The following is a 25,126-nucleotide window of genomic DNA, read 5'->3' on the forward strand; positions in this document are numbered from 1 at the left end:
TCTATGGATTATGTCACCTTGTCCTTGGCCTGAGAGGTTGTCGTGACGAGGGAGATCCACGGGAAACACTGGTCAGATTTGTTTCTGTGAGAAACGAATGCAGAACCCCTCCTCTCAAACCTCTGCCTTAGCAGAATGGAAATACTCACAGGTAACTGTGCTGGCTGTCCAACCACTGATCGATCCAGAAACACGTTCTCTGCCCCTCGCTCACACTCACTGTACAGACACAAAGCTTCTCCCCTGCATACAGCAAATTAGATCAACAAGACTTTTCACGTTTGAGTTTTGACCCTTTTGGGAGCAAAGGAAACGTCGCCGTCAGTGAGAATAAGGACCCTCTTGTCCATGGCTCATGCAAGAGGTGCAGCTGCACGGGCTGCGAGTGAGCAGAGACAGCAGCAGTCTGTTGGGGGAGGGAAAAGGGAAAAAAGGCCTCTGTCTCAGCAACAGTGAGGCTCTCATCTGTGTGATTTCACCCTTGTTGCTTTCTTTACAAAACAGCGATCACAGATCACAACTGCGTAAATGCCATTAAAGGACAGATTCTAGACAGCAGTGTGAATGTTGAGCTCTAACTGTAAGTGAGTAGATCTGACCTGGAACATGAACTAGCTAAACACGTAACAGTATGTATTTATGATGCTATCACAAGGAAAGAGATGGATGTTACCTTGGTCTCTAAGATATCTGACATGCTTTCCTTGCCCCACTGTAAAGCTGGAAACAGGCAAATTCAGCCATTATGCAGCTGGACATGTTTGCTTCTATTAACTGTAAACTCTGGAACAAAAGCAGCAGAGAATTTTCTCTGCTGCCTTTTGGCAATCGTGATGGATTAAACTCTTCCTGAAGACAGAAACACAGATCTATTCAGACAGTAAGTCTTGAAGATAATGTTTTAAGACAAAATTACACTTCCCTTTTTGTCAATCTGTTTCCCAGTGCACTTTACATAGGTGCTTCGTATTTCCTGGCAAAAGAGGAAAGCAGGAACCAAGAGGCTGAGTCCAGTTGCTATGGAAATGTAAACAGTTAAAAGGGATTTGCATCCAGTTAAATACCCAGCCCATTTCCATGTGAATGAAGACTATCCTTTGACAGAGCAGTATTTGATATTTTCATTATCGTTTTCCAGTTTTGGGTTTCATCAACCTCAAGTTTGCTTTTGTCTCCAACTCCAGATGGTTCAAGGAGAGGGAGATGGGTAAAAGCGATCGACCAGTGGTGGTTGGACCTAACGTGTGCGTTTGTTTCTGCAAATTCTAAAACACAGAAGTTGTTCAAATTGCATAGAGGAGCTCTTCCAATGCTTTGGATCCTGATACCAGGCTTAGGAAGGCATAGGCTTAGTCCCTGCAATACCACTAGGCTGACAGTGGTCAGAGCTGTGTCAGAGGAACAGCACAGAATGTCTTTTTGCTTAAGGGAGATTTTGGAGGGGGTATTTGGGGTTTATGTTCAGAAGAGCATGATATGGAAGAAGTCTCTGATGTTTTTCATCAGCCAGCCAGAAGCAGCCGGGTATCGCAGTGCTCTCTTCAGCTACTGGGAAGACAGACTTGGTCTTCTTCCAGAAAGACAGAGCTGCTTGGCCTGAGGAAGACTCCCGTTACTGGACAAAGATCTCTTTCACCACCTCAGGCACACCCAGAAGTAGAGCACAGCGCCAAACTTCCGTGCTGGCTACCACAGCACACAAGAACAAGGTGGCACAAGACACCAAAATTAAAACAATGCACAAAGCTGATGCTTCCCTAGGTCGTACAGCTCGGGTCATACACCTGGAACGTCAACCAGTTACTATGACGTAATCCCTGTGACACTTTCCACCAGATCATAGGATCATGAAGAATATCCCATCTCACACCCTTTCCTATCACCTCCCACTCCTCCTTAAGACCCTGCATCTCAGTAAGTATGCTTCTGGAAAAGGGTCCAATGCTCTGCAAAACCCATTAATGCAATTTCTTAAGTTTTAGAGAGCAACTCGTCTCTAGTATATTGGAACATCTTCCCTGTGGGGCACAGAGCATGCTACGCTCAACATAATCCTAATTCTCTTGACAAGAAACCAGAGGTATAAGACTTGAGTTTTCCAGTGCAGAAGGTGCAGGCACGTAGAGGAGGAGTGAGGGGAAGCCTTCCCACAGGCTCAATCATTTAATGCAACCTGCTAGTCTCCTTCTGTATAGAGTGAAAAGCCACCTCCAGAGTATGGAACAGCTTTTCTCTCCACTCCTTTTTCTATAAAAGAAAAGTCTGCCATGTCCATGTAAGACATGCTCTAACCGGTGCCCACATTACTAATGTAATTAAGGAAAAAACAGGATAAATGCACAGTATTAATAAAAAATTCTTAAGTTGGTGCAGAATACACAGTAGCATTTGAGGTAATTTTTGAGAAACAGTGTGCAATTTCCACTTTAAAAGGATGCTGAAACATCACGCTCCACCCTAGATCTAAAGCAATGAAGTGTTGAAGACATGCCTTGCAGCAAGAGACCAAACAACTCAATCTGTTTTCTTTAAGAATTAAGAGGTACTTACATGGAAAAGAGGTTAGTAACAGTAGCAGTTTATGTTTCGCAAACAAAGCAGTAGCTTCAAGAGCTGGAAGCTGAAACTAGACAAATCCAAACTAGAAATTAGGTATGCAGTTTTAGGAATGCATGTAATTAAAAGCTAAAATATCTTGCCTGGGGCTTCAACAAATTCAGTGTAATTTGAATTAGGTCCTCCCAACAGAAAAACGATTCGGTGTCTCAGAGGATAGGGGCTTCATAAATCTCACACTGGTTTCTACTGCGATTTCTTTTATAGAAAAAGTGTGATATTATGGTCATAATGACTTCAAGCTTTTATCAATCTATAGTAAAAAGCGGGAAAACAAATGTCATGTGATTTCTAAGTGTTGACTGTATTGCATTGTTTTATCTTTGGACAAACACAAACAGGGAAAACAGACTGAAGAAGTGTACTTGACCTAAGTGAATTTTGCAGTACATGTGCTCACTACAGATGTACAGAAGGTCCTGTGTCATCCAAAAAAGGCAATGGCCAAGGTCACTGCAGTACGAGAACACGAGATAATTTTGGTTAAATCAGAAATGTTTTAGATGCTTACTAGAATTGTTCTTGGTTGATGGTGTGCATGGTTAGGATGTTGCAACGTGTCATGACAGCAAAACTACTGATACAAGCTTAACAGAGTAATACGTGTAGCTAACAAGAATTATACTTAACCAACATGGCATTAACCAACGTGGCTATGGAATGCTAAAAAAATAAGTTAGTAATATTCTATTTTATTAAAGGGTTTGGCTCTTCAGAGCTTTTCCACAAGTGATATTTCTAGATCCCATGTCACCCTGCTCAAGGCTGCAATGAAATAGGTTTCATTTTCAAAATAAAGAAGATAACTCTATCTCTTGGCATCTGCTGAAATAAAACCAATTTGCTGTAGTATTCTTACTCTAACAGATCAGAAATGAAGGTACCAAAGATAAGGCAAATAAATAGTTTCTATCTAATCTCAGTCTAATTTGCCTGTCAATGTTAAGTCTACTACAAATCAAGACAGAATGTAGCCTGGAGCATTGATTTTGTGTCAACAAAAGGAAGGCTTATCTCCACAAATTTGCTGCCAATTTTTTGTCTCTTCATAATAAAAATGCACTTCCTTGCTCACAGGATGAGCAAAAGTATCTGAAGGAGGATGCATGGAATACTGTCAACAGATCTTGCTCTGCCTCTGTGTTTCAGAGAACAAGTCTTATGGAAATAGCCATCTGATGGGATCTCACAGAGATGAGAGCAGAAACACTAACTTAGATCTCATGTTTTTTAATCAGGAAACAGTCTGTTAGGTTCAGCCAGCATTTTCCTGCTCTGATGCATACTTAAGCAAACACACAGCTGATCTGATGTATTTCAGCCAGTTGTAGTAACAATAATATTTACTTTTGATTATTTGCTTTTGCCACCTCTCCAACTTCTTGCTGTGCAGCTTGTAAATAACTTCCAAAGTCCCTCTATGCTGCACTCCAGAAGGACAAAACAAAGACAAAGTACCAAGTTACCTCTTCAACACATCTGTAGCAGGGACGCCAAAAAACTGCCCAAAAAGCTAAACTTGTCACAAAGCTCAGTTTAATTTGACAATCATCATAAGGCATCCATGTAAATTAAAAATTCCCACCAGGGTCACATACATTCTCCCACAAAATAAAACGTGTTAAAACAGAGGCCTGGGATTCCAAGAGATGCTAGTGGTTACTGGTCTTGGCCAGGCTGCTGCTGCTGGCAGTGGGGTCCAGGAGACACAGCACCAACAGCGGCAACTCAGGAAGTGGAAAGTCAGCTTGCACAAATCTCTTTCAAAAGAACAAATAATAAAAAGGAAAGAGATTTGTACAGAAAACATCATTCTCCATCCTTTCTGGGAAAACAAAACAGAACTAAAAAGATAATCCCATTCAAGGAGCAAAGAGCAGAACTTGGAGTTCTGAAGCCCAACAATGCTGATGGCCCATTTTGAAAACTAATGAAGCACTACAGAGGCCTGAGTTTATTATTGCTTTATCCCAGTTCAGCCCAGGCTAAGGCTACGGTGAAGTCCAAATCAATTTAAAGCCAGAAAATGCAGATCCAGTAACAGCACCTAAGTCCCCATCCACATATGGGTGTAAACAGATACTTTTGGTGAAAAAGAAAAATCTCCCGAATTTCCCTGCTTCCTGTGCTATAGAGATCCCCATAGCAGGGCTAAAATTTGCCCCAAAGTATATAAGTTTCTCTCTCGCATCTCCTTTAGCTGAGCCTCTTCCAAATGTTTCACCTTTTATTCAAACTAGTCTTCTATCCTGGTGATAGAAACAGCTCAGGGATGCTTTGTGAGAGCCCACTGAGAGGCACACAGGTACCCACACATTAAAAAGATTGTGGCACAGAGCCTAAGAACCATCACCTGCGCTCTGCAATACCCAGTGATGCCTTGCCCTCAGCTTCCTGAGACCAAACGGCAGAGATGGAAGAGAGCATCTCCCCATCTTGCATGCCTGGCCAGTGATCAGAAGAAACAGCACATTGTGTAAATGAAATGGCATCTTACCACCACTGTAAGTCAGAAAACAGACTCAGGTAAAGGGGGGCTGAAAAGTTTCACATCAAAAGGGTGCTTCCCTCAGACTATTGTATGACAGGGCAACTGTTCTTCAGGCAAACATTATTCAAGGCAGTGAAATTTTAGCATGGATGTCTCCATGGTTGACTTACAGGCCCAACATATCTTTTAAAGGGATCTTTAAAAAAATTAAATTAAAGGTCCTGTTAATTCTTCCAAAAGGACAGAATAGAAGACACACAGTGCATCTGAGGAACGCATGTGCTATACATTCTAACACACTAACAAAGGTTGCAGCTAGACTTGTCAAAACAGTTAAAAAGATTTAGGCATCCAACTAGTACCGGAATTGATGGCATTTGGGCACCTAAACTTAACTTTTTTGAAAATTCAAGCCTACACATTTCTTTATTGCTTGTCCCATTGAGTGCAAAGGGAAAACTGATGGCAGAGTTAAGTACAGGAGGATTTCAAATCCTTCACAAGGTTTTCCTGTTCTTTTATATATATATTTTTATATATATATATAAAAAGAATTATTATTATTATTATTATTTAGCCACCTAGGGGCAGAGGGGGAACAGGAGCTATTTAAAATTAGTTTCTTAATTGTTTAAGCGTTAGTCCCCTACCTCCCAAATCACAATACCTCTGTCACAGTCAGGAGCGTAACATGAAAACGTGTTTGCTGCCACTGACAATTCCTGATTCTCTCCTTTGCAGAACTTCAGCCCAGATATCAGGTTGATGGCAGCTCAACACATATACACTCCCCAGCAACACATACACAGCAAGTAGGACATGCCTCAGTGGCCTCAGACAAAAAAAAAAGAAAACAAAACAAACAAGAAAAAAAAACCCCACCAACCAATACACTTTGAGAAATCATCCAGAAGAGCCTCTGGAAAGGGAACTATCCACTTTCCACGGAGAAGCAATTGCCCAGGAGTCCCTGCCCAGAATAAATCGATTCAAAATATCCATGCCACAGCTGAAGGAGATCTCTGAAACCTGGCAGTGTCACACGCTGGATATTTGAAGGCACATTTGCTTTGTGTTTTGGGAGAGAAATCCAGTTACAACACACTGCAGCTGCAGGGCTGAGGGAAAGGAGGCGACGCTTGGTATCTTTCCTCTGTTCCTGTCCCCATTTTCAAGCTTCACGGCTGGCATGAGCTGGTGATCTAAGCAGACACGTTAACATCCCTGAGTGAAATGGCACCGTTTGTGGCCTCTGAGACTTTGTCCTCAAGCACCATTGCTGGTGTGTCTGTAGTGACTGCTGTAGCGTCTATGGCAGGAAGTGGATTCAAGCCCTGTGATAAGATCTGTTGGATGGTTTTCCGTAAATTGGGGTGCAGCTGGTTTTGGGTCTGGTAAAAAATTTCTAAGGCAAAAGACTTGAGGGTGCCAGTGCAAAGGTCCTCATAAAGTGGAATTGTGTACATCCGAGACATCTGCAAAAAAGAATAATTGGATAATATCACTGCAATAAAAGTCAAGAGGTTCAGCTCTTCTACAGCTACACTCCAACAGCCCAGAATGACTTCAGAGTGGAGACAAGCAACGCATTTCTTCAAAACACAGCCAAATCTATTCTAAATAAGTTTAATGCATAGATTTTTATGAATGATATTAAAAAAATTTGGTCTCTAAGACTGAGCTACTTCCACAAATAACATAACTATTTTTAAAAGGCTAAGGAGAATAGGCCACAGCGAACACATGCATTAACGTTTTGCACCTGCATGATAGAAACTACTGAAAGGAATTCAATGAACCCTAGCCTTGCTTGAAGAGTAAATATTGAAACAATCACATGTGTGTGAAAATTTCTGGTCTGGAAAAGCCAGGGCTGCTACAAAGCAACACAAAAAATACACTGGGCAGAGGTGGGACAAGGGTATTGGAGTTAGGCCAGAAAAGCAGAGATTATCTGTAGGTATTTCACATGACATCTGCCCATTCCTCCCCGCCCGCTAGCAGGTGAGCCATGCTCAGCCCCTTCGCAACACACCTGGTCTACACTTGGCCAGGAAGCAGAAGTTCCAAGGTCTTTCACGTCGCATGTCTCATGCACATGTCTCATGCACTGAGAGGTGCAGTGATTTTAATCCAGCAGTTAGTACCTGGTTTTCCAAGAAGCGACGGACTTTGTAAAGGTCTGGATAATAGTCATTTCGGACTACAATCTGCAACCAGCGGATACGGATTTCTGCATTCATGGAGTCCAACTGAGAGGAGTAACATTCCGAAAGCTTTTTTATCACCTCTGAAGAGAGCACATATGCAAAGAAAGAACTATGACCTATCTTGTCAAGTTTGAGGGTCATTAGAGAACAACGAATAATAAAACCACAGAATCATAGAATGGTTTGGGTTGGAAAGGACTTTTGGAAATCATCTAGCTCAATCCCTCTGTCATGAGCAGGGACATCTTTCACTAGATAAGGTTGCTCAAAGCCCTGTCCAAGCTGACTTTCCGCGAATGATAAGGTCAACGAGGCACAGGCCTCTTTAGAATCCAATTAACTACTCCAGGAATACTTTTCTACTATTCTGATAGAGCACTTACCATGTGGCAGTGGTGACCCATCCAGCAATCTGTCCAGGAAAAGCACGGTTTGGAACGTTCTCCATTTAGTGAGGTCAACACTGCTGGCAGCAGCAACAGAGTCCAGAGGCTCTGTGGTCCAGAGTTTGAAGAGCGTCTCCACTGGTCTGGTCAGACTGGATCCCTGAGATAAGTCTGGCTCAGCTAACGGAGGTCCTGTAGCATTGAGCCAACGTTCAAACTCTAGTCCTGGAATGAGGAGCACCAAAAATGTCGAGCAGGAGTCTCTGCAGATGGTTTGACTGCCTCAAGCTTCAGGACTGCTTCTAGCACAGTTAAGAGAGTTTCTAACAATAGCAAATCAGACCAACCTATAGTTACAGCAACATAACAGCCTTAGCAGTGTCATCGGGCTAGCCTATGCTACACCTGGAAGAGTGCCAGCAACACCTCTCCAAATTTAACCAAAAGTTTTCTAGAGCTCAAGATTACAGTGACTAAGTACAAGAAACACACATGCTCTTAAGACAGCCAAGCTAACAAGTATCTATGATCAAACTATGTTCTAACAGAAGACTTTTTTGTGCAAGCATTTGTCTTTCTCAGAATTCTGAGAAAGAGTGAAGAATATGAGGAAAACCTGCTTCATTTGAAAAAAAAAAAAAAAAAAAAAGAAGAAAAAAAAAGAAGAGGTGAGAAGGCTGACTGAATTCCTCCTACCCACCAGCAAAACCAAGCAATTGAAAATGTATGTATACTATCAATAACTAACAGACAAAAAAAAAAGTTTCTCCACAAGCAGCAGAGCTAGCAGAGTCTTGTTTCCAACAGAGCTCTTCCCCTTGACCCTTTACCACCCCACCTCAGCACTTTCCTAACCCTTGGCAATACTTACCATTCCACACCATCTGCCCTAAAACTCCTCTCCCCTCCATTCTCTGAGTATCAGCCAGGCAAAAGTTAGCCCCATGCTGTGGTTAATTCATTAGCCAACCAGTGGACCAAATAAAACAGCTCATGCTGCAGCTTTTCCCACCCATCACTTCTCCATCTCTCTACAGGCAGTTTCCACAAAGCCTGTAGGAACCTAGTATCCTTAAGAGCTGCTCTCCACTGCTGGTCTGCTTTAAACTGACCAATGGGTTCAGTAATTACTTGCAAGGAGGGACACATGGCAGGATAACATTAGTCTCATTTCTTTAAGCAAGTGAGCTAATAAGCACCTAGTAGATTACAGAGCTTTCATAAATCCACCAACAGCTATAAATAGGGGATATAAGGGAAAGGGAAACATTATGGAAGAGATTTTATATGGATGGATAGAACCTTGGAAAAAAGTTACATTCTCAAAGCATGTTTTCTGTAATTAAAATAGATGACATTTCAAAGTGTGTTTACCTTTTCCTTGCATTTGAGCATGTATAAATCTCACATGCACCTATCATTCTGTCTGCACTGTGAAAGACGAGTTAATGAGAAAGTTAACCGAGTGCCACTCAGCTAATTAATGCCAAATTTGTCAGCAATTTAAGACACTCTCATTCCCCAAAATGGAGGCAGTAACAATAAATCACCTCAATCATTTCTATCGTCAACATCTGGCTGTTGCCAAAGGGGTTTGTTTGCCTTAGCCTTTTCTTGTGTATCCTCCAAGCCAAGCACAAAATTTATGACCCAGATTTTCTACAGTGTTTACAGTTAACTAAGTAAATTTCCTACCTGCTTTGCTCTCAACACTTTGCTCTTTCAGCTCTGGAAAAAAATTTAGGAAGGAATCCAGAAGATCTTGAGCCACAACGCTGGTAAATTTGTACTTATCAATATAGGCCTGAAATCGTAAAAAGGATAAATTATTATTAAGAGAAAGACAGCTTCCTTTTGACATAGAACCACTGCATGCAATAAAAAGAAAACAGAGAAGGAACAGTGAAAACAAGTATTTGCAAACTTTAAAAAAAAAAAAAAAAATCAAGAAAAATATTACCCCTCCTCCCTCCAGATGAGGAAAGCCCCGTAAAAAGAACAAAAATGGGTAGCTGCATTGACAGCTGAGTACAGGTTTGGGTTGTTTTTTCTCCTGATACAGATCACAGATATATTAACATATCAAGGGCAAGAAGGTCTCCTCACACTTGACACTGTGGAAAGTCAGAACATAGCTGGCCACTGTATTATTCACTGACAGATTATGGACTGAAGTCATACTTACGTAACTATAGGTAACAGAAAGATGGAATGGGGATAGCTGGGATGAGGATATGAAAAAAGATGCATGCAGCAAAACCAAAAAGCAATGAGGTGTGTCACTTTTCAAAAACAAGTCAACGGCTGACAATTTTCTACAGATTTTGCAAATGTGCTCCAAGGCACCAAAGCTGCCCCAATATAGGAAACCACGCCCTTTGTCACACTGATTAAAAAAAACCACAAGCTAATACTTTTTAGTAGTGAATGAAGTCACATCATCCCAGTGACAGACAATCTATGCTGGAAGAGCTTTCTAATTATTTGGAGCAGAGAACAAGAGGTAACAAAAATGTACTACTACTCTGTATTTGGCACCTCATAAGCTCAGAATCTGAGATTAAAGAAGAGCATGAGCACATTCACTAAAATGAAATCTTGTAGAAAGAATCATCTAGGTGACAAACAGGCACACACCATTCTTCCATCTCAGACACAGACACACTTGTGTTCAACTTTACCCCTATCAACTAGCCAGTTGTACACAAAAAAAAAAAAAAAAAAAAAAGAGAGAGAGAGAGCGCGCTCTAAATCTCAAGAGAAACACATGCTTATTCATACTCACTCTTAGGAAGGAGTCAAAGTGTCTTGGGTCACCACAGAGCTGGGACAGGTAGTAAACAAAGCAGTAGCCTTTCTCATAGGTGAAAAGATTCATTAAATTACTAGGATTTACACCTGAAAGGAGACGACAACAATGTCATAAGATACTAATGAGGACATTAATTTCCAGCCCTTCCAAGTATAGAGACACCTTAGAGATTACCAAGTTCAGATGTGGTGACTTAAAAACAAAACAAGCCTGTTGTCAGTACATCTAATTTACTGCAGTAAATTAAATTTAAGCAGTCCAAACACACAGGCTGAAAAAAAAAAAAAAAAAAAAAAAAAAAAAAAAAAATCAATCATCATAGGCTAAGTATTAATTCCCAATAGAACAAGTTACTTCAAATTAGATGTCACTGAAAACACATCTGGAATTTGAAGACAAATAATTTTTTTTTCAGTGACAAACTCAGGGAATCACCATACCACAAATTTTTCAAGATACCAATATAAGGTAATCACTACTTGTTCCTTTTCTGAGACTTCCAACACATGCTTTTCCATTCCATTTACTTCCAAAATCATCTCCACTTGCATTTTATCATCTAGATTGAAGACTGCTTCACACCTCCAATGGTGACCATAGAACTAGAGAACTATCAATGAAGAGGATACATGATGCTGGAGTGCAGACCTGCATGTGGCTCAGGGGATAACCAAACAGCCCCTGCATGGCTCACTCAATGGGACAGCAAGTGCATATGTTTATCTGTCTGCTTATGCACACATACATAGTTCTTACATGAACAGAAAAAGAGGAACATTGTCGTAGTTCATAGCACAGAATTTTATATGATGTTTCCAAATATTTTCATTAAAAACTACTTTATTTTACATATTCAGAAGCTCAAAACCACACAGCTTTCAAGGCAGCTTTTCACACTCTGTTCCTACTCAGTGAGTCTGTTGTTAAACAGAACAGTATTTATAAAGATGAGTTAGCCAACTTTGAAGAAAACTTCTAGGCAAGTTTCCTTATTTACTTTTAGACTGGTTTACAAACCAGCATTTCTTTTTTATTTTTTTAAAGGATATGTAAAAATTAGTCTTTTTTTGTTTATATTCCAGAATCGATGTAGAGCAGCTTCAGCTAAAAGCAATACCTGGCTCAAGTTTAACCTGAAGCTTGCTGACCGGGTTGTCTTCTCCAAGGAGCTTCATCTGTCTGTGGAGAGCATCAAGGCGGAATGCAGTCTCTAAACATGTGAAGGCAGCTCCTGCCCCAGAAAGAAACTTATTAGTTGTGTGAAAATTACTAGCAAAACCTGACCTGTGCAGAACCAGCACAGGTACAAAATAAAAGCTACTGAAGCTGTAAGAGACATAACAACAGCGAGACAGAATCACAATAATGTAATGGTGGAAAAACTTGAGTGCAAAAAGACCCTGCAATTCGTAATGAAAGTCCGGACATTCACTCATTTACTCATTCTGCTCAGCAAGCTGAACTGAAAAACAAAGCAACATCAAAACTATGCTAAAGTTTATGTCACTGAATTCATCCGTTCTTACAAGATAAGCAGAGCAACATTGGAGTAAGTATTGTACAGGTAATTTTCAAGGAACAATCAAGTGCTACAAAAAAGTAATGTCGCTGAACAGTAGACACACGATTCCATATTCAATACCAAGGATATTACTAAACTACCACCTCCTGGGTGAAAATACAAAAGATCCTGTGGATCTTTTTTAAGCTTTATCTAGCATCCTACCCGTATTGTATCACCTTCCATTTTCACCTTCCATTCACTAGGAGGACTTCTACAGCTGTACCTGGGTTGGCTATTCTTTCTCTTCTAACTGCAGTATAGAGCGTTCCACGCTTTCAAGCCAAACTAGCTGTATTACGCTGGCAAGTCAAGAGATCTTTCCTATGCCCTTGCAGATGTAAAAAGCTGGGGAAAATGGATTTTCAGATTCAGAAGATACTGAATATCCAGTACTATTAACACTTTAGCTTTCTTTGCTAGGTTTTCAACAACAGGGCTTGTTACATAGACAATCTCAGAGTCTCAATGTATATACAGAGGAATCTGCTATAAGCAAAATGAGAATTAAGAACCAGGATATATTTGGAGGATAGAAGAGTCTGCACTAGCAGAGAAAGGGGCAGATGTGATTCACTGGGAAAAGCAAGAACCAGGATAGCAAGAACCACCCTAGTGTTAAAGGCAATTACTTCAAGCTACAGGAAGTAGGATTAAGCAAGATCCAAGAGGTGTGGTAGTCAGTGGACTCCAATTTCTGTAAACAATGTCATTACAAAGATGCCTTTTTATTAACAGCAGAAGATACTCCAGAAATTATGTCAGAAATGGCAAGATTTAGGTCAGAAATTTGTCCTAGAAACAAAACAAAATGCAAAAACAGCTTATGAAAGAACGGCACAGGGAAAAGCATTTCTTAGTTTACTGAACAACTGCTTCTTGAAACAACCAGCTCTAAATTTCAAGAGAACAGAACAAAATCAGTAAGGATCTTGTCCTATGTCAGAGGGACAGATTAAGATGGGATAGAGAACCGGTCAATATCTTCTGACATATTAATATAATTGCCATGTAGAATATAATGCAATTTATAAGAACAGTACTAACTACTGAGAATTACTCAAAACAGTTTTCAAAGCTAAATAATATACATTGTAATATCCCCATATATGCTCAGAGCACTTCTTTCCCTAAACTTCATTATCATCAGCTCATCTCCAAAAATTATAAACATGAGCAAAAACAAAGGCATGCTTCTAAACACTCTCGCTGCCAAGATTTCCAGGAATTTTTCCAAGATTGTTTACAGTGGAAGTGTGAGAATACATGTGGTACAGGCTTTTAAAAACATAGCAGGACAAACCAGAGAAGTGCATGTTCCCATCATTCACTTCTACAAAAAACCAATTAAACTGAAAAGCATAGGAATGATTTGCTACTTAGATATTCTAAAGACAGTACCATACATTTGACCAGAGAAATTCACCAATATAAGCAAAGGCAGGGCTGTACAACTCTACAGGAAGCCTTAAATAAACAGACAGCTACTTAGATGTGTACTGTTTGGGGGGTTTTTTTTTGTTTGGTTGGTTGGTTTTGGTTTTTTTATAAGGGCTATTGCCATAATTCTTTCCAAGAGTAGGTAGCTACTAACTGATCAGGATTAGAAAGACAGAATAGTTATTCCACAATGTAACCATTGTAAGATTTCTTACATCTTTCTCTGAAGCGTCCCCTGCTCACCTTGCTCTGACGTATTAACACCTGCCTGGTACCCAACAGTAGCTCCAAAGTTCTAAAACCATCACAATGCTGTGCCAACACACCTCGTTCAAAGCCCCTATGACCCTATCAGGCACAGATTCCACCCAAAGCCAAGACAACATCAGACTCTAAGTATCCAGATGTTCAATACAAAGTTTGGGGACGTGTGTGTTCCTGAAATAAAAAAAAGAAAACCAGCTCCCTACAGACTTTTGAGCTCCCAAGGCAGCCAACTCCCAGCCATTGGTTAGACACATCATAAGGAAAACATTTCTGCAGCTATACCGTAGGTCTCGGTGGTGATCCGGCGCTGCGCGTACGTGGCTAGCCCCTCGCTCAGCCACATCTCCTCCCATGTAGCATTGGTGACTGCATTGCCAAACCAGCTGTGTGCAACTTCATGAATGACGTCAATGATCAAAAACTCATCGCTCTCCAGAATGGAAGAGATGATGAAGGTCAGGCATGGGTTTTCCATGGCAACAATAGGGAAGGATGGAGGAAGGAAAACAATGTCGTATCTAAAATCAGGGAAAGAGAAGAAAGGAAAAAGGAGACAAGTAAATTATAGCTATTTCAAAAGACATACACAGAAACTTTTTTTTTCCTTCCCTTACGGAAGGTTCTTCTGAGAGTTTTTTGCGACTTCAGGAACAAACTTTCTATATCAGTGGTGCCTGATTCTTCTGATCAGAAGATCACAGAGTTTATCCTGTTGGCCAAGGACCTGTCCACGTTTGGACACAGGACTAGACAGTCTGTTCACGTGCAGCAGATCCAGCACTTCCCAGAAGCATCATGCTCCCTTCACACATGCAAACTCATCACCAGTTGTATAGCTGAGAGACAGAAACACTACTGTTACTCTACGTACACTACTCACATACACAGTGTCAAGTCCCCAGAAGCTCCCAGGAAAGAGAGAGGCTGGGAAGCTAGCAAATTAATTAACTGGCTTGGTGAACCTGGAGTGTCAGCAAAATTACTCTAGCCCATCTGCTTCAGAACGTAACAATGCTATTTGTTTTGTTTTCTAAATTTCTCCACCAACGATCAGCACTGGCACACTGGGCCATGTTTTTAGATTAACAACGTGTTCTTTCTGCTTACCTCTAGCACAAAGAAATATAGGCAGCCTTTGTAAGCATTTACTCTCATCCAAAGAATGAAAGTATTCTCTCAAAAATATCCTCTTTTAATACAAAGTCAAGCTTAACTTCAGAAACTATTATTGTTTTTAGGGACTGGGACTCTCAATGAGTCTGTACTGACTCAGCATCCTCAGGCATACCACAATAAATATATCATATGTCAAGTGCCATATGTAAAAATAGAGAAATAAATAAAACTGACAAACATTTTAAATAGCGTCCAGCCCAATGTTGGACTGACATCACAAAACACTATAGTAAGAAAGGCTGGGGGGGGGGGGGAAGGCTGAGGAAAAAGTAGAGGCCAAGAGGGAGTGCGACACCGAGAGGGAGTGGGAGGCCAGGAAAGTAGTAGAGGCCTAAAGAGGGTGGGAGGCCAAGAGGGAGTAGAGGCTGAGCAGGGGTTGGAGGCTGAGAGGGTGTGAGAGGCCAGAAAAACAGTAGACGCCCAAAGGTGGTGGGAGGCCAAGAGGGTGTGGGAGGCTGGGAAAATAGTAGAGGCCCAAAGGGGGTGGGAGGCTTGGGAAAAAGTAGAGGCCCAATCGGTATGGGGGGCTGAGAAGGGATGGGAGGCTGGGGAAAAAGTAGAGGCCCAAAGAGGGTGGGAGGCCGAGAGGGAGTGGGAGGCTGAGAAAGTATTAGAGGTCCAAAGGGTGTGGGAGGCCGAGAGGGAATTGAGGCTGAGCAGGCGTGGGAAGCTGAGAGGATGCAGGAGGCCGAAAGAGAGTAAAGGCTCAGCAGGAGTGGGAGGCCAAGAGGGTGTGAGAGGCCAGAGAAAAAGTAGAGGCCCAATGGAGGTGGGAAGCTGAGAACAAGCAGGAGGCTGGGGAGAAAGTAGAGGGCCAAGGGGTGTGAGAGGCTGCGGAAAATGTAGAGGCTCAGGGCCTTCTCTCCTCAGTGAAGATCACCGTTTAGAAACCTCCAGTTCTGCCCACCATACCAGGCAGAACACCACTGTGCCTCCATGGTCCTCTCTGCCACTTGTAGAGACAAAACTCCAGAGTTTACTGCCAGCTGAGAGGCTTATTTGTACTGCTATTGCTAGTGTAGGGAGAAAGCATGATAATTTCTCAAGACTGTTTTATTTTGTTCCCATTACACATTCCTGGGAGACTTATCAAACTCACCTTCCCCATATATATGGGCCATACAGACTCTCTGCAGCAGTCAACCAGCGCTCAACCATCCCAGAAAGCTTACTGATGGCTGTTGGCAGCAGGCAAGGCTCTGCCCACACTCTGCTCCTGTCAGAAAACAGAAAACATCAGGTGATACTTCAGCAAACTGAATTATCTCTTAGAAAAAACAGGCTGACTTCTCACCACACTTCCATTATGGTAATACTGCTAAGAGGTCTCACATCAGACTCGGGCCTTCTTTAGGCTAACACTCTATGGATCCATCACAAGAGATAATCAAAGGTGCCTTAAATTGCCTTAAGGCAACGAGGCAAGTAGCTGTATGATGACAGAGGACAATAAGCAACATTTATGAAAGAGGAAAAGATTTTCGCCAGTCCAGTGCAATGCAGTTCTTTACATCTAACTAAACCTCAAACTCTCTGAACACCCAGAGCTCATAGTCCCAGCTGTTCCCTCATCAATGACTCAAGGTATTTACTACTTACTACCTGAAGCACTGACAGAGACACAAAAAGCAGAATCAACTCACTGCACATCTTACCTTGGGCCTATGTCTGCATGTATAAGGTCTCCTGCCACCAGGGCCACTAGGTAGGCAGGAACTGGATATTCCATGTAAAACTGATATACACCTTCCTCTTCTAAGTAGGTACTTTGGGTGGCACTCATCAACACCTGTATGCCTGCTGGAGCCTGGAAGACCAACATCATGCGTATCAATTCACTAGATGACCACAGATGAATACACACATCTGGATTTTTTAATCCATGCCTAAGAGAATGTACATTAAAAACAACCATTTAGATAACACAAAATGTTAGATTTCTGTGGGGTTTTTATACCACAATCTACCCAGACCGTGAAAATACACCAACTAAAAATATTACTCTTCCTGTTTTGCATGGGTTCTTATGCCAGCTGCTCCAAAAGTGCCCATATATCAAATTATTTCATCTACACAAAATGCAATGTTATTTGATGCTGCTTTCATAAAACTTTGGGGTTTTCCTTTCAAGAAATGCTAAAATACATTTGAGTATTATCATCAGTAACCACTACTGGAACTGACCAGCCAAATTCTCTTTCATATTACCCATTTCATAGTTACTCTTTCAGCACTGAGTACAGGGAAGGCAAGACCTAAGTGCGACAGGCAACAGAGTTGCCTTTGTGGCAGTACTCTAATTCTGTTTCAAGAACCAGAATGGGATCTAAAAAATCCTGTACTTTTTATAACACTAAGTGTCACAATTAATATTTTATACCATATATCCACACACAATGTAACTATGCGTTCACAAGTTAACAGCAGGTGCTCCAGGAACCATTTATATCTATTCAGTCACTCACCTTGACAGTAGCCGAATAGGTACACTTCACTGCTGGTGTGTCAAAGCAGGGGAAGAAAGACCGGTTACACACTGAGTGGCCCTGCGTGAAGACAAATGGCTTGGCATTGCCATACGTCAGCTCTGGATCCAGCCACCAGATCTGTCGAGACATGATGTGAAGAAGAGGTGAGGGAAAGGGACAAATCAGAAGGATGAACTGCCAAAAAAACAAAACCTGAAATCAAGAGGATTGTGGACAAGGAGCTGTTTGGCTCCCCAGATGCATACCTGGCACAGGGCATATTTCCATTTCTAACAATACATCTTTCTACTCCTGTTTATTTGCCATGACTACTCAGAGTAATTTTTCACTGTCTGAACACTGAGCAGTGCCACACAACGTAGTGTCTCCCAGCCACTTGCTATTTCTGTTGTATCTATTTGCTTGGTTAATAACAAGTTCACACAAACATCCACAAAACCTTCTTCTCAGAGGGAGTACTCTGAGTATCTTCATTTTTTTAGTTCAATATGAACAGGAGTAGTAGGGGTCAGGTAGCACAAGCTGGAAAAAAAAAATAAGCCCACAAACTAAAAAACCCTGAGGCTGAACAGTGTACACAACATTCTCTCTGACCCTGATGCTGCCCTGCTGGCTGAAGTACCAAACATTTTGACACTATGTAAAAAAGTGAGTATATGCAAGAAACATCTGGTCAATGACACTGGAGGCCTCTTTTCACAGAGCGAATAAGCAGATTCTGGGTGGTCACAAAAAAAACCACCATGGAGCATGTCAATTTTCAGTATCAAACAGCACATAAATCATGAGTCAGACCCACAGCAAATAATTAGAATGGATTAAGAATAATATGAAAAAATGCAGTTATTTGTCTTTTTGGTTTTTCTGTTTCAAATGTAATGTTATGCTTTCACATGCTCCCTGCCTCCAACTTTGAAGTGTAGGAACAATTTTAAATAGGGATTTGCATGTAATCCTAGAACTCTGGAGCTGAACTTTTACAGAAAACATCAAATATTGTGAAACTTGCAATAAAGTTGGAACCACTGGAAGTCTCGGGAAGAGTCAAGCACAAGGAATAAAATTTCTGAGTCTACTGAATTCTTAGATCAAAGCAACCAATAAATGCGAATTCAGTTAGTGCAGGCACTAGTTCAGTTCTGGTCCTCAAGAAAAAGCAATGAAATAGTTACGGAAGACAACCCTAGGTACTATGTCTACTCTGGTTTTAACAACATATTACAATTCCATCTCCTAGTTAACCTCTGTGTGCTCTGGAAGTGAAAGCCTTCTCTCTCTCTGTCCTATAAGTTCACTCTCTGTTATCTCCTTCCCTCGCCTTCAGACCCTTTTCCTCAGATACCAGTGTGCTCCTCTCTCAAATAATCAATTTCAGCAGCACCCCTGGGGATCAGTGAAAGGTAAGGAAAGGAAACATACTGTCAGCAACTTTCAGTTATTCATATCGAATTTCACACTTCCACTGGCAAATGTTTTGTTTTTTTTTTTAGGTGGGAGGCACTGCAAATTTAAAAACCTTTCTCTAGAATTAAAATCAGTCTCAGATCAGCACTATTACCTTGAAAGTGGTTTTAAGATTACTCTCTTCTGTTTCAAGCCTGTTGGGACAGAAACACGCTTAAAGCATGATTTCTGATGAACCTTGCCTCACTTACACACGAGGGCTAAGGCTATGCGACTATTCAAATTCACGTGCTGCATTTCAGCATATCACTCGCCAAATCCCTAGGTCACTGCTGAGGTGCACTACATAGCTACAGATTTCCACTCCATAGATACCTGCATTTCACGGCAATGAATATCTTCTCTGCAATTTGACATTGTGGAACTAGAGACAGCTATTCCAGAACACATTTGGGGACAGATGTCTCATTAAAATCCAGTTTGAAACTAATAGCTTCCCTCCAGAACACATATTCACATAAAAATGCAAGTGTTGTGTTTTTAATCCAAGGTAGTAGCTTTCTAATGGTCTAGGAAGGAGGCTCAGAAATCAAGTTTTTAAAGATCTGCCCCAACAGTCAACTTTTAAAAACACACCTCCAAGGAGTGCCTGTGTGCTCGTACCACAAGAAGTCTGACTTACAATCTGTATCGTTGGCCCTGCTGAAGAGACTCACCTCCTTTGCCTTTTGACAGACAGAAAAGGCTAACAAAGAAAACAGAGATAAGATACCACCAGACCAAAGTTGCAACCCTAAGGAAAAAGGGTTGACAGACAATGTCTTTACTGCAGAGAGATGAGGGGAAGTTCTCCTTTACCGGCGCAGGAAGAAAACATAAGCAGGAAACAAAGGGAAAGTGAGAAGCTGATTCTTGTTTACAAGAAACTCCATAAATTAAGGACAATTTCTTTTCAACCAGCTCCCCTTTATTTGACATTCAGTTGAAGTTAAATGAAGCACCAGCCCCAAAGGCCAAGAGGGAAAAAATATTTGCAGAGGATGAAGTATTTTTTTCCCCTGCTTCCTAATGTCTGCAGCTACATGGCAAGCCTCTGTCTCTCTTTCCAGATGCACTTGGAACAATGATGAAAGTTATCCTGAAACAATATAAATAGATCTGTAATATAAATAGACCAGGCTATGCTGCCAGACAGAGGCAGGACTATGGACTGGGGAAAATTAGTATAAGCAGCGTCCCAGAAAGGAGTGCAAGTAGCAGGGTACTGCTGGGGGCAAGGGGCGGAGCAGTACACAGGGACAGAGCAGTATCTGGGGACATATTAGCTACTCTACATCCAAATTCTTCCTTTGCTCCCCTTTGGAAATATACGTGACATCATTATAACGCTCATCATTTTAATCTCGTTTTTCATGTATACAGGAGAGCTGTTTCATACATTAAAGCTGTTCTGTGGTGCAGTTGAGTAACAGCTGCTGCTTAGTTCCTCTGCTGAACAGAGGCTTTGGACAGTCCAGGTTTCCCCCTGCCCAAATCCAGCAAATGCCAAAGGCAATTAGCTAAGCGTTTTTCATTTTTAAATCTCTCCATGTTTCTACCTGCATCATTGATGAAGCTCCCAAGAAGAGCTGCAATGCCACAGCTTCTGTTCTAGACAAACAACAGGCCGCTCCATCTGATGACAAAGTAAACCACACATCTGAGATGCGGAGGATGTGACAGCAGCAAGGCACACCTGGACAGTAAGTCACTCTAGGAAGACTGAGGAATCTAACAGGACTACAAGGAAGCTTCCAGCACTGCAAAAAGAGCTGTCCTTTTTGGTAAATCCTGAAGATTGGGAAATGCTATCCTTTTTATACCAGAAGAGAGAGGGTTTACATTTCAGGTTGTCATGGAAAGAAAATAGCACTGGTGTTAACATGTGCGCTGCCAAATCAGAGGCGTGACACAGTGGGCAAGAGACAGATGCAGATTTTTCTCTCTGGGGAAGGAGAGAAAGAAAAAAAAAAAAGTCTTATGAAAGAGTACTCATAGGACCAAGAAGTAAGGAGTGAGGGAAAAGAAGAGGAGGAAGAGCAGGACTGCTGTCACTGACACACCCGATCAGTGTATGCCTTCAGCCCACACCGTCAGAGAGAGAATGTTTTTGACAGTCTTGCTTCTGAAGTGAATTGGCGATGTACTAAGCATATGGTTCCCTAACAGTGCAGGGAACTGGAATGCTCTGTGAAAGGCAGATTTAATCTCTCAGCTGTCTCTCAGTGTCCATCAAACAACGAAAGATCTTGGCTTCTTCCTCCACATGAGAAATAATGGGACAGTCGAATAACATATCCAGATGGCTGAAACCAAGTACATCCAGGCAACAGGTTTCCAATTTTAAACAGACTACTATCTTCGTTGCTGATTTTACTGTCAACACATCCATGCTGCACTGTAACATGAATTTACTGTCTTGTAGGTCCTACAAGTATGCTAAAGGTCCCATAGAAAATATACCCTGACCTAAAAATATTATATTCAGAGGAAGGCTAAAGAAAATAGAACTTTTAGAAGAGAGAGGTCTAACACTGTAAAGCTGCTTCACTTATGCAGAGAAAAGTCACTGCGAGGAAACGCACTAGATGTGAGTATAAACCATTTCACCCTTATAGACACAGGGTTACTCATCCCTATTAAAATGCAATGCCAGGCTGAAAAACAGCAATGACAGATAACACTACAATAGCACAAAATTACTTTGGATCAGGAGGGGAAAAAAAAAAAAAAAAAAAAGTTCAGCATGCTGAATGTGAAGGGCTAGAACAGGTGCTACTTGAGGACAAATATTTCGCCAGCTGAAATCTACAATAGTGAGTGAGGAAACGTGGTACGATTCATGTCAGTAAGCATGCCTGCTTCTACTTTTCAGTATCACTTGAAAAGGGCAGTGCATGTCCCTGACGCTGTAAGCATCAATCATTTTTGACACTAGTCCTTGTAGCTTCATTTCAACTGTACATGCCATTAAAGGTACAATATAAGACTTCAAAAGACAGGATGTAGAATAGCTAGCTCATGTCTGACCCAGAGGAAGCAAGACAAATGACAGAGGGAATAGAAAAAATGCCCTACTCTCAGCATCTTCAAATAGGTAATGTTAACACTGGATTGCGTGCAGGACCAAGGACCAAGTCAACGCAAGGTGAGACTAAATGAACACCACACCAGTCAGTGCCCTGCACCTTTCAGTGGTTTTCAGATCATTTCTAAAGCAGAATCTCAAATCGGTATTCTGTCACATTTGAGATAATTTCTCCATACACACAGCAGGACAGTCTGCCCCTTTGGCAACAGCACTGGCAAAACCCAGGAGAAAGCACAGGCCAGCCTAAAATAAAAGAATTTGTTCAAGAGGAGTAAAGTATGTCATCATACACTTCAGGAGGCATGGCTCAGCCAGACTGGGAATGACTATAGAGCGCACTGCAACAGCAAATCAGCTTTAAAGCCTTCCCACCATAAATGAGGCATAGTGTGGACAAAATAAACATGTTTCTTCATAAAATCTTGAAAAAAGCATAAAGAACAGAATCTTCTGAACACACTGCAGGTCCTGAAAGACATCCCCCATGTACCTTTTCAGGGCAGAAAAACTACAGCAGTGTTGCACAAGGAAATATTAAAATCAAGAGCTCCAGAGGTAAAAAGTAACAACATCCTCACTTACAAGTGGATCTGAATTATAACAGTGCCAGAATTTCACCTCATTTTTGCCCTTTTAGAGAAGGATTAGCATGTTAAAGGATCACCATATAACAAAAGGAAACTTCTGTCAATAAAAATCTTCACGTGGTACTCACTATTCCAAGTGAGCCAATGCATTAAGACTACCTAGGTCATTCTGAGGATGACATTACTTTTGTGAGCTTCAATGTATTATTAAAATTAGAGGGAAAAAGATCCAGCAAACTCATTCTATTCAGTAACACTTTCATAAGGAAAGGCCTACTATATACTTGCTATGGGGTTATTTTGCATGAAATCAACATGTTCAATTCCTGTTCTCATTAAATAAGTTGTAATAGCCAAACAGATCCACAATTTACTGGTTTTGACCAATGCAACAGCAATACCAAACCAGCAGGCTGAGAGTCAATTCCATTAAGCAAGACAGAGGCATCAAAGTTGCAAGACTCTCAAATAAAAACATTCCTTTTGCAAATAGATTCGTGAACCACATGATGAAAATCATGTTAGTTTAATTCCCAACCTGAACAAACTAGCTGTAAGAAAAAAAAAACAAAAAACCTGGTGTTACAGTGATAACTTTGTATTTTTGCTGTTGTAATTTCTTAAAAACAAAAGACCTGCCAGACAGCACCCAAAAGGCCAGGAGCCAAGCACTTCTAAATACCAGGGGTTTAAAAGAAGTGACAGAGTTTATAAAGCATCTCACTACTGAAGAAAACTAATCCACATAGACATGGAAGCACCTCCCATGGCCACATTGAAATGGGTGTTTTGGTCCATTTTCTATCCTTTTTTTCCAGGGGATGACTTGTAGCAATATGTGGAATCTCTCCCTGCTCTCATCAAAGCTCCTGACCACAGCTCGTCAGAACACCAACCAAAGTGCACAAGGCCTGATTTTGTAAGCACCTGGCAAAACCCACAGGGAAACTCCTGTATTTGCAATTACGTAACTTGTCCTGAAGGATTCAGTCAAAGCATGAGTTTTCAAATTTTCACGCTCCTCGCCAACAATTGCAACGTCCTTAAAGGACGAAAGACTTTAAAATTACTGTCACGATCCAGTACAAGTCTTGGTTGGACTCGACGATATTAAAGGTCTTTTCCAACCTAAAGGATTCTATGATTGTAAGTGATTCCACAAATAGCCTCGGGGGCGACAGGGGAAGGAAGGAGGGCAGCTGGGTCGGTACCAGCATCATTGGCGTGGGACCGCGCACGGCTATGGGGCAGGAGACAGATGCGCCGACAAGCAGGCAGGCGGCTGTCAGGCGAGGAGGAAAGGGGCAGCGGAGGGCCGGGGACACAAAAGGAGGGGCTGACAGTGAAAATATCTCCCGCTGCGTTTGCTGCGGGGCCAGGGCGCGGTACTCACGGCGGGGCCGTCGGCCGTGGTGTAGCGGACGATGATCTGGAAGGGCTGGTGCGGCTGGAGAGCGGCGGGCAGGGAGATGGTGAGGGACGAGCCGTAGTCGGTGAAAGGATCTACCCTGAAGCCGAGCGGGCAGGCGGCGCAGGGCGGCTGGGCGAAGAGAGGCAGCGGCGGCGGAGGCTCGGCGGCGGGCGGGGGGCTGGCGGGCGGCTCCCCTGGGGGGGCGGCGGCGGAGGAGGAGGTGGGCAGCGGGCCGGCGGCGATGCAGGGCGCCGAGAGGAAGGTGGCGGTGGAGGGCGGGCTGGCGGCGCAGGGCGGCGCGCAGGGCGGCGGAGGCGGCGGGCAGGGCGGCGGAGGCGGCGGGGTCGGTGCGGCGGAGGCGGCGGTCTCGTCGGGCGAGAAGGCGAAGGAGCAGGGTGCTTCCCCCGCCGGGGCGCGGCGGTAGGCGGCCGAGAGGACGTGCAAGGCCGGGTGGACGTCCAGCACCAGGGCGCGGGGCTGAGGCCGCAGGGCGCAGAGCTCCAGCACCAGGCAGCCCGCCAGCGCCCGCGCGTCGGGCCGCAGCTCCAGCCCCAGGTGCAGGTGGCGGAGGCTGAAAAGCTGCGAGCTAGAAACCGACGCCACGTCCGGTGGCGGCTCGGGAGGCGGCGGTGGGGCCGGCGGCGCCTCCGGCCCGGCCGCGGAACCCTTGCGGCAGCAGCACAGGCCGGGCGGCCGCGGAGCCGGAGCCGCCATGGAGCGGAGGAGGAGGAGGAGGCGGCGGAGGCGACGGCTGCTATGTGAAATCCATGGGCGGGCGGGGAGGAGGGAGGCCCCGGTGGCCGGAGCGACCGGGGCGGGGAGGGGAGGCGGGTGAGGGGGTGGAGGAGGCGGGGGAGGGGGGGAAGAAAGGGCCGCGCAGGCCCCGCGCGGCACCGGCCGAGGGAGCGCCGGGCCCGGGCCCGGAACAGGCAGCCGCGCTCGCACGGCCGCCAGGCGGCGCCGCGGGGGCGAGCGGGGGGGGAGCTGGCGGGAAGCCCCGCCCCGCCGCCGGCTGCGCGCGCACCGGGGGGCTCCTACGCGCTCGCCCGCGCGCCGCTGCCGCCGGTCCCGGGGCGTGCACAGGGGCGGGCGGGGCCGCGCCTCGCGGGACCTCGCTCCCCCACCGTTCCCCCAGCCCGGCTACCC

The 25,126-nt window shown here is 43.3% G+C and overlaps 1 protein-coding gene across 2 annotated transcripts; it reads right to left on the reverse strand.

The window, feature by feature from the left end:
* Positions 1–4,130: 4,130 nt before the first annotated feature.
* RNPEPL1 (arginyl aminopeptidase like 1) lies at positions 4,131–24,868 on the reverse strand. Of its 2 annotated transcripts, none has more exons than XM_086755120.1 (11): positions 23,963–24,866; positions 17,425–17,565; positions 16,615–16,766; positions 16,059–16,175; positions 14,066–14,301; positions 11,633–11,746; positions 10,489–10,601; positions 9,399–9,507; positions 7,701–7,928; positions 7,255–7,397; positions 4,131–6,582 (listed from the first exon to the last, which is right to left on the reverse strand). In XM_086755120.1, exons 1-11 carry the CDS (start codon positions 24,692–24,694, stop codon positions 6,310–6,312), a joined length of 2,358 nt encoding a protein of 785 aa, XP_086611246.1. In that variant the 5' UTR covers positions 24,695–24,866; the 3' UTR covers positions 4,131–6,309. The 2 variants fall into 2 exon arrangements, 1 of the variants encoding a protein (XP_086611246.1); XR_015259428.1 differs by having other exon boundaries at positions 6,449–6,582; positions 7,143–7,397; positions 23,963–24,868.
* Between the last annotated feature and the right edge of the window lie 258 nt (positions 24,869–25,126).

The sequence above is a fragment of the Chlamydotis macqueenii genome, chromosome 9 (assembly GCF_036417535.1).
Source record: "Chlamydotis macqueenii isolate bChlMac1 chromosome 9, bChlMac1.mat, whole genome shotgun sequence".
Taxonomy (NCBI): domain Eukaryota; kingdom Metazoa; phylum Chordata; class Aves; order Otidiformes; family Otididae; genus Chlamydotis; species Chlamydotis macqueenii.